Source organism: Solanum pennellii, chromosome 2, assembly GCF_001406875.1.
Source record: "Solanum pennellii chromosome 2, SPENNV200".
In the NCBI taxonomy this organism is placed as follows: domain Eukaryota; kingdom Viridiplantae; phylum Streptophyta; class Magnoliopsida; order Solanales; family Solanaceae; genus Solanum; species Solanum pennellii.
In genome coordinates this window covers 49,929,153-49,939,283 of record NC_028638.1, presented here as the reverse complement: position 1 = coordinate 49,939,283, position 10,131 = coordinate 49,929,153, and the positions used below count along the sequence as shown (strand labels likewise).

The 10,131-nt window shown below is 25.9% G+C and overlaps 1 protein-coding gene across 4 annotated transcripts; it reads right to left on the bottom strand.

The window, feature by feature from the left end:
* Window positions 1–280: 280 nt before the first annotated feature.
* On the bottom strand, window positions 281–4,581 carry LOC107010281 (protein PIN-LIKES 7-like). 4 transcript variants are annotated; one of them, XM_027914604.1, is made up of 11 exons: window positions 4,445–4,550; window positions 3,617–3,649; window positions 2,778–3,046; window positions 2,616–2,695; window positions 2,418–2,542; window positions 2,166–2,287; window positions 1,785–2,075; window positions 1,574–1,674; window positions 866–918; window positions 593–778; window positions 281–502 (listed from the first exon to the last, which is right to left on the bottom strand). In XM_027914604.1, exons 3-11 carry the CDS (start codon window positions 2,910–2,912, stop codon window positions 378–380), a joined length of 1,218 nt encoding a protein of 405 aa, XP_027770405.1. In that variant the 5' UTR covers window positions 2,913–3,046; window positions 3,617–3,649; window positions 4,445–4,550; the 3' UTR covers window positions 281–377. The 4 variants fall into 4 exon arrangements, with proteins under 4 accessions (XP_027770405.1, XP_015065021.1, XP_027770406.1 ...); XM_015209535.2 differs by lacking the exon at window positions 3,617–3,649 and having other exon boundaries at window positions 4,445–4,581; XM_027914605.1 differs by lacking the exon at window positions 2,778–3,046 and having other exon boundaries at window positions 4,445–4,564.
* Window positions 4,582–10,131: the final 5,550 nt, after the last annotated feature.

The window sequence follows — 10,131 nt, the reverse complement described above, 5'->3', positions numbered from 1 at the left end:
ATTATATATATATATATATATATATATATATATATATATATAATGTCGGGTTGATTTAGTCTCGAATTTGATTTGCTTTTAGTTACAATCAAATCAATCCAAATTAAGTCTGAATTTCTTTTCCAATACCAAACCATTATTCAGATTTTAATTTTTCTTTTTTTTTGTTTTGACTCGATTTGTAATTTAATTTGATTTTCAATTCAGTTCTATATACCCCAAATGAGAAATGATGATTCCATATTTTCATAAATAAATGTAGAACAGTTTACAAGCACAATCATAAAAGAATTTTGGCTTTAAAATTTTTTTAAAAAAATAGTGGTTTCAGTATCTAAGATTTGTTGTATAGAGTACATTATTATTAATTATATTTATCATGATAAGATCCACATGAATATAGTGGACCAAATGGTGAGTGCTAATGCTGCTACCAAATAAGTCCACATGATTAGAACAGAACACTCTTCTTGTGCTACATCAACTAATTGTGTCATTGTACCTGCATTTCATTTCATCATCCATGTTCATAAACATCAGCATCTCAAGTTGATACACATATATATATATATGAAATTGTTATATAACTTACTGATATTCATAGCTGGTGGGACTGTGTACTGAAGCATTAGCACGAAATGATACAGAGGATCTGCTGGAAGGAACCCTAAGTTGGCTGCTGTTTTAACAATTACAATCCCTATCAATGGACTTAAGATGAATCGTACGCAAACAACTGCTATTATAGTTGATGGTTTTACTTCTGCCTTCCTCAATCCTGTCGGAGTCAGTGAGTTCAGAATGAGTATATATACGTGTACATATAACATTGTTATGGAAATCGTTTTAGATTTGCGGTACTTACCTTGTGTGAGGTTGCCTCCAAGTATAAGAGTGATGCATGGAATGGTTCCATCCCTGATATGTAAGAAAACAACATGTAAACCTTTTAGTTGATCGCCTAGAGCTGTCAAAATGAGCTAGCTTACTCCATCCAGGTTAATCCATACAAATTTTGATATTTTACGAGTCAGGGCGAGTTAGCTCATTTTTTGTGTGGGCCAAAAAACGATCGGACCAACCCCACAAGTACGTGGACTACAGGCTTGCCGGGCCAGCCCATTTTTTTAAAAATTCTATATATTTTTTATAATTATTATATTAAATTATAATTTAAATGAATTATCATAAATATCAACAGAACAATATTATATGATATTAATGTTACTACTTGTTAATCAAATTCACAAATAAAATTATATTTATTAAGTTTTTTTCAAGTAAAACTATAAATATCTAAATAGATTTATTAATCTAATTGTTTTGAGTTAGGACTCTCTTTATTTTTAAATTTTAATATTATATTATATTTTCAATAAATTTTTATTGGCCCACGAGTTTGCCCTATCAATATTTCTCAAGCCCCACAAATCAGCAAACTTATTCAGGTCGAGCTAAAAAACTTTTTTCTTAAATAGACTTCAAAAATCTTAGTTCAGTCCTATTAAATTCCTGATTAAGCAAGACCTAACTTATATTAACGGCTCTACTGTATTTAACGAGTAACACATACCCAAGTAACTTAACAGAGTCTTGAATAACTCTAAGAGGAGCAGCATCCCCAATCACCAGGTTTTTCAGCCATGTAACTGAACCAAACAGGAATCCTACAATCTGAAATATCATTCAAAAACAGAAAAAAAAAATCGGAATTACTTAAGAATAACATGTAATTACATCCATTCAAAAAACTACAAGTGAAACCAGAAATAAGTAATACTTACAGCTCCAAGAGTTGGAGGTGCTGTTATTTCTTCTAAGAAAGTGTGTACCACACCTACTATTTTTCGCCATGATGATACTTCTACTGTTTGATTTTCAGTTGTTTTTGTGGTACTAATAGGAAGTTGATCTTGAGAATTGTTGTCAAGAAGGCAAGACTTTTCATTTGTCTCTGAGTCCACATTTGGTCCCTTAAACGCTTCGTTTTCCTCTGCTGGTTTTAGTGATTTGAATTTCAAGGATGAATTTCTTATTAGCTGATAAGTGAATGTCCAAATGTAGAAACCTCCAAGCTACAAAATCGCGAAAATTTTGTGTTGATAATTGGAAGTTTATGAACATAACTTCAGGGGGAGAATGTGATGTTTTAATTAAAAACTTACTGCCATTGAGAAAGATGCATACGAAAGGCCAACAGAAGCACAAGTTTTATGATCACCAAATGGACTTCCATCTTCTTTGCAAATTGCAGGAATGACAATCAAAAGAAGATTTCCCAAGTTTCCTATTTGGCAAAAAATTATGTTTAGAGCAGAGACAGATCCAGAATTTTGAGTTACTGTATTAAACAGTATTGTGTTTTTTTTTGTGAATATGTAACTAAAAACTCTAGCTCCGCCCCATTAAACTGTTACCTGATGAGCATGTAGCAATAATGAGTCCCTCAAGATGTGGCTTTGGTTTCAATATTTTCATAGCTATCCATCCAAGAATCCCTCCAAATAGAAATGTTAATCCAACATTAACTGGCATAAACCACCTGTATAGACAATAATCAAATACTGTTTACGTCTCAATTTATGTAATACTGTTTGATTGAGCGATAAATGTACCATGTGATGATATCTTGAAAGGTGACAGACTCTGCCAAACTCGCAAACATCAAGGCCGGTGTAAATATCACAAAAACTATCTGGAGAGATATGTGAATGTATAAAAGTTAAACTCGAGTCGAGAAATAAAATAAAAATGGCTAAATTAGGAAGATTACTTACTCTGTTAAGGTATTTGCGGGCATCAGCAGGAAGTAGCTTAAGATAATCAGTGGCCATTACAGCTCCTAAACCACTTACTATTAGCACTTGCAATATTGGCATTGATGCCACTTCTAATAATGTCATAAACCCCATTTTTTTCTTTTTTTTCTTTTTGCAAAATTTTGTTGATAAAAAAATGTATGTTATTTGCTAGTTGTAACGTCTAAAATAGGAAGTTTCAAAAATGTCTTTCTTTTTTTTTTTAATAAATTGTCTCTGTCTATATCCTGCAAGCACCAAACCAAAAAAATAAAAAAATAAATTCGTACTGTAAATGTACTTAAACCTCAATAAACAAACAAACAAAATGAATAAGCAAAAATTTAATGTGTGCATAATAAGCAAAAATTTAATGTGTAAGTTGTTTATGATATTTTCTCCTTTTTATTGTTTATTTTGAAACGATTTCTACCTTCTCGAGCTAGGAATAGGAATAATGTGTGTGTACATTTTGGTTGTTATTATTGCATGGGCCTATGAGCATGACATTTGCTTAGGTAAGCATAGGAAAGAACAAGGAAACAACATTTCCTTGACATGACATGGACTCGTGTTTTCACATAGTCACTATTAAAATTTCGTTTCAAATCGATTTTTCGCTGCAAATCGCTTCGATGAAAAATTAAATTTGAATACTTCTAAGTTTACGTTTTTTCTGCCGTTATTCTTAGTCAAGTTAATAAGTTCAAATGTATCAGCAATAGAAACATGTCTGTAAAAAAAATATAGAGAGAGGGAGAGAAAACGACTAAAGGTGCATGTGATACACTTCTATTAATAGCAATTCTGTTCTTTACCTCAGCAATGGCGTTGCTCATGATACTTTAAGCCTATCCAATCATGAGAAAATTAGGTTTTATTAGATTATATTACGTATATAAAAAAAAATACTATGAGTTTTTGGGATAAATATTTATCATAAAGCCAAACAGTCGAAAGAACAGGTACTTTTTCCGTTTTTAAAAAAAATGATATAGTTTGACTTAAAAGAGAGTTTAAGAAAAGAAAACTTGTGGTTCTAAATTAAAATTATGTTAAAATGTATCTTATGACTTTAAACGTGTCACGTGAAAAGTTAAAGTTAAAAATATTATTAAAAAAAAAATGACTCGTTCTTTTCTAAGCAGACTTAAAAGGAAACTGAGTTATTTAACAATTTTTTTTATTTTTTATTTTTAGCTTTTGTGAATTCTCAAAAGTTTAGCTTAGCCAAACACCTATTTCCAAAAAGATTAAACTTATCCAAACAGTATTATTTGTGTTAACCTAAAAATGTCAGGAAAACGTAACGTTTAAGCTTACAAAAATTCTTCATTGTTCATATCAAACCTACAAAATAAAATATTAGTAAATACAATAAATTACCGTTAGAAACACCAACACATTCCCATTTTTACAATTAAAAAAATCAACTTTTTTACAATTTTAAAAAATCTGCTCTCGTTCTTATATATATATATATATTAATATTCTAGCCATCTTCATTTTTCATAATAAGAAATGAAAAACAAAGAATTCTAATGAACGCAACAAGAATAATATTAATTTATGCATCTTATATAAATTCCAAATCACCTCAGACTAAAAAGAAAAATAAAATCATCAAGAGAGATAAGAAAACGAACCTGGAATTATTTTTTTTAATCTGAATTTTTTCTTCTAACATAAATCGATAAATACAACGATAAAGAAAAAAAATAAAGTTCAAAAATATTATAGGAAGAAAAATGAAGAAGAAGAAGAAGAAGAAAGGAATAGAAATTCCAATTGTATTGGATTTTCTTATATAGTAGCAAAATAATATGAGTGGTGGCTGGTTATTATTATTATATCTGTTGTAATAATCTCTAATACTAATAATGTCTAATCACATATTAGTAAGTATATACTAATTATTATTTTATTTATTATTACAATTATCTAATAATAAATATATATTATATGGTCCGTGTTGGACTCAAACTTTACCTAATTGGAAGAAAAATAAAAAGAATTAATACCTCCCTAACAACAAGACAACGTACAAAAAAGGAGGAAATATTTTTTTTTAATCAAAATTAATGATATTTTGAAGTTTTTTGTATATTTATTTAATATTAGGGGTAATATAAAAAAGAAAAAAATTCTAACTTTGTTGTTAAATAAAAAGATTAAGTAAAAGAAAATATTTTTAATTTAATAGTGAGGTAATATAATGATAATATTGTTGTATGGGTGCTGACTCTTAAATGACAATGTAATTTTGTTGAATGTAAATCCAAATTGGCTGCTGCAACTTGTTTGTTTTATTTATTTATTTCCCTTTTTTTAGCTGTTTGGATTTTATTTAGAAGAAGAAAAATTCCAATTAGATTTCGACTCCTTTTTTCAAAATTAGAATAATCTTAATTGAAAACTTTTTTCTAAAGTTGTGGTCATAGGCTTAGCTGTGAAGATTCCAATTAATGTACTAAATATTCCCCAATTTAGTAGAATCTTTATAGAGAATCAAAAAGAAACTTGGACTAATATTAATTATAATACTAATAATTAAGAATATAAACAATTTTATTTTAGGGAAAAAATTTAAATATGCTATTGAATTTTTAAAAAAGGTTAATTTATGTCATACTTAAAAGTTTGGCTTATTTATGTCATTATTGTTAAAAAAATGCTCATTCATGCCATTATTTTTTAACACTGATTTTTACAAAATCATTTTTGACATGTGGTCAATTGTAATTTGGCCACGTCATCAATTTTTTTGATAAAAAAAATCAAAATTCTGCAAAAAAAAAAATGAATTAACTTTTTTAATAAAAAATCAAAATTATGAATAAAATTGATTTTTTAAAATAAAATTGATGACGTGGCCGAATTATAATTGGTCACGTGTCAAAAATGATTTTGCAAAATCACTGTTAAAAAAATAATGACATAAATGAACCCAACTTTTAAGATAACATAAACAAATCTTTTCTAAAAATTCAATGACATATTTGAATCTTTTCTCTATATTTTAACATTTAAGAATCGAAAAATAATACTCTCTCCACGCTTTATCTATGGAATAAGAACGGTAGTGATCCCTGAGTTGAAGATAATGCAAGAAAATGTTTGATTATATGTCAATCGGTGGTTTATTTGATAAAGGGTTTACGTTTTATTTATGGAATTCACTTCAAACATAAAAATTATATTTATTTATTATGGTTATAGTTCGAATAATTATGCTTCATAGTAAATTTTATATTTGTTATGTAGCTTTTAATTTGTATAATTCGCTAGAATTTTATACAAATTATTCAGTTTTGTATAAATTTATTTATATATTGTAATTCGTATAATAAGATTTGTATTTATATAATTATAAATGTATACGACGAAAATATATATATTCATATTAGTATATACAATTTTTCTCGCTTTATGTAAACACAAACAAATTTTATACACTGATATACCAAATAGGTAATTGTTATCGAACATGACTAATTGTATATCGAACCATTTAGCAAAAAAAGGAGATGTTTACTGCAAATTACAAATAAAATAAAATATGGTTATATCATTTAATTTGAATTAAATAGTTTATTATTTCATATAATTTTCTCGAAAAGAAAATAATATAATAATTTATATATTGATTTTGAAATGACAAGTATTATAAACAACTATTTATATAAGAGAAAAAATATAAAATAAAACGAAAGGAGAATTATAAAATACTGTATTTAATTATGGAATGTACAAGAACCTTTAAGAAACATCATCAATTATCGAAAGTTAATTAAACAAGACGACATAAGTATTTAATTAGCATATTGAAGTCCAAACTAACTAACTCGACAAATTTCAGCCTTTTCTTTTCTTTCTTATTTCTAGTTCATGCACGCCTAATCCATAATACGGCGTGTTCACTTTTATTTGTTATATTACATTTTAGAAAATTAATTTAATTAATTTTTAAAATTAAATTAAATTATATATTAATTTAATATTTTAAATTAAAAAACTTAAATATTCAAAAAAAATATAAAAAGTATTATAAATTATATTTTTCATATGAATATGATGAAAAAATATTTCAAGAAATGTAAAAATTCTTATAATTTGATTTTTTTTAAAAAGCATGAAAATTAAAAACGAGACAGACTAGGATGAAGAGAATTAATCATCTCAATCTTGTCATTAATCATGAAAAATTAATAAAATGTGCTATGAAAAATATTAAGTATAACTATTTTTCTTTCAAGTCAGAAACCTTGGTTGATAATTAAGTGGAAATAGTGGGAAGTATTTGATAAAAAAATGAATTTTGTCAAAAACTTTTTCATTTCGACACAAATTAATAATTGATAATTATTGGTTGGGTGATCACGTGATGTTAGACAAATTTAGTCATTTAGCCATCTAATTAAGGACTTTATATTGACATAACTACTACGTAGAACTTAGCTCTAACTTTCTTGTTCCAAAATAAATGTTATTCAAAAACTAAAAGATTATTTTTAAAATTTAAAATTAAAATTAATAACCATCCACTCTTAAACAAATTTCACTTCAATAAAAGCATTTCCCATAAATAAGAGATGATTTATAATAAACTACACATTATATTTATTGATTAGTTAATGAGCACAATTTTAAAAATATATTAGATTTCAAAGTAGTTGAAAACTCTGGAGTCTACTATTTTATTTTTATTATTAATTATAGTAAGCTTTTTATTATTTTTTTTTAGTATGATTTTGTATTGATATTTTTATAAATACTCAAATGATTGTAGAATGACATCTGGAATGACATAATTTAGTTGAATCTGCAGATTTGAATTGGCTGCTGACCAGTTATCTTCTTTAATTTTTTTCCTTTTTCATCATTTTTATTTTATTTTATTTTATTTTTGCCTTTTCTTAACACATAATTGTTTTGGAAATACAGATGACAATAAAATACTCAGAGAAATCTACTAAATAGAATATGAAAAAAAAAAAAAATATATATAAATATTATCACTCTTTTATAAATTAAAAATATTCCACATTTAAACTCAGTGATCACTCTTAACGATATTTAACACGATTCTCATAATTTCAACTCTAAAAAAATATTAAAATTGAACGAACAAATATTTATGGATTCCACTTGAATTCAACTTATTTTTGGCATGTGAATAATCATGGAGACAACTTTGCACTTTCTACATAACCATTACTTTTTCTCATACCAAACTCCAATAATTGAATCAAAATACGAGGTGCTAAAATTGCCACGTGGCACTAATCAAATCGATCGATATGTTATTAATTTAAGACGTGCTTTAAAAAAAATTACTCTCATTTTTTAAAAATAAAGAATATTTACTAGATTATTTTTTTATGAATATATTGAAATTAATCAAAAAAATATTTTCTTTTTAAGTTTACGATCTAAAATAACATTTAAATATCTGTACAATTACGATTACTTTTGTAAAAAATATTTTTAAAAATATATATATAACTATCACGTTATTAAATAGAGTTGTATTTCGAATTGTATTTCGATTTCTTGTGAGTAGCTTTATATTCATCCGTAGTTCGCTTTTAGAAAAATAGTCATCGTAAAATTCATTTTGTGATGTTATAATTAATTTTATCCAAGTAAATTTACAGATGGAAAATGAAAACAAAATAAATTGGATTGGGCTAAGTGAACTTAGCATACTGTACGAAAATAGAGGCCCAGAATCCACATCAAATTAAAAAAATTAAAGTTATATACAATAAATAACATAACAAATTTTACACATTTAACACATTTTTAAACCTAAAAAGAGTTTATTTTCGAAAGTTCCCAGCTTAAGCGAATCATGAAAAAGATTTCTTAATAAATAAATTTTAGAATAAAAGTTTATAAAAATAAATATATTCTATTAAAACATTTTTATTTAATTATTATCATTTTGATTCCCGTGCGCATTAATTACTTCCTTCGTTCATTTTTAAATGTCATATTTACTATGAATAGTTGATTCATAATACTTGTCATTTCATAAAATCAATGCATACATTATACCCCCTCCGTTCTTTTTTATAAGCCGCCTTTTAGATTTCACTAAATTAAGAAATTAAGTAATTTTACCCGTTTACCCTTATTTAATGTTTTCTTAAGTCAACTTTTCAATATTATTTTTAATCTTCCAGTCTTCGTATTCTTGTATTTCAATAATTTTGTGTGATTTATTGTTGTTAAGTGAGTTAAAAATTTACCGAAATATGAGGTACAACTATTTTAATGAAATAAATCGTTCTATCCCAAGAGGGTATATTATATAACCTCAAGTACTTAGGAAAATAATTTTGATGAAAGTTATTTTTTTTCTTAATATATACATTAGTAGGTGATGTCCCAATATATGAAAGTTAACATGATATAGTCTAAATTTATTTGTTTTTGCTAACAATTTCTCTTGTGATGTAGATATATGCTTCTAAGTATCTTTTTCAAAAATTTAGAAAATTATCACAATTTTTTTTTTAATGCTCAAGACAAAAGAATGACTTTTTTTTTAAAAAAAATTATTATCAATGTTTCTTATGTGATTTAGATTGTCAGAGAATTTTCTCCAAAATAGTGAATACTATATAAACATTGCCATTTTGTTTTACTTATTTAGCGTTTCTTAATATTTTAGTATTTTAGACGAAGAAAAATTCATTTGACTTGTATTAATGTTAGTTGAAGTTTGTGTTAGTTTGATTTTTATATACACAACAAATATCATCTACAAGGTAATATTAGTGAGATGCAACTAATTACATAATTGCACCTCATCAAATTAAAATAAATATAAACATTATTACATTTAACTAATAAAAATTTTCATTAACCATAATCATAGGTTTGCGTGAGTAAGAGATATTGAAACATTCACAAAAGAATTTGCAATATTATTTTGTACTAAATTATTTAAATATTTACTTAAATAAATCATACTTAGTATTTACTATATAACATGTATTTTTAAATTTGATAATCCCGTATAAAAAGACTAGCATATGTTAGCATGCGTTTTTTTAGCCGCGTATATTAAGTACTAATTGGAAAACTATAAAAGAGAGAAGACCATGCGTATTTTAGAAAAACTCACACCAAAGGCCAGAATTTCTAGGCTATCGGAAAATGTATCTAATATATTAATAACTAACATAACCTGATGTTTCTTTCTTCGGGTTAAGTATGATAATAAAACTTGTTAACATCTGAAATAGCAAATTAAAAACTCGAGGGGGTGTAAAAATCATTAGAAGGGCACATAGTCTTTTTCTAATTTCATCAATACGAACGG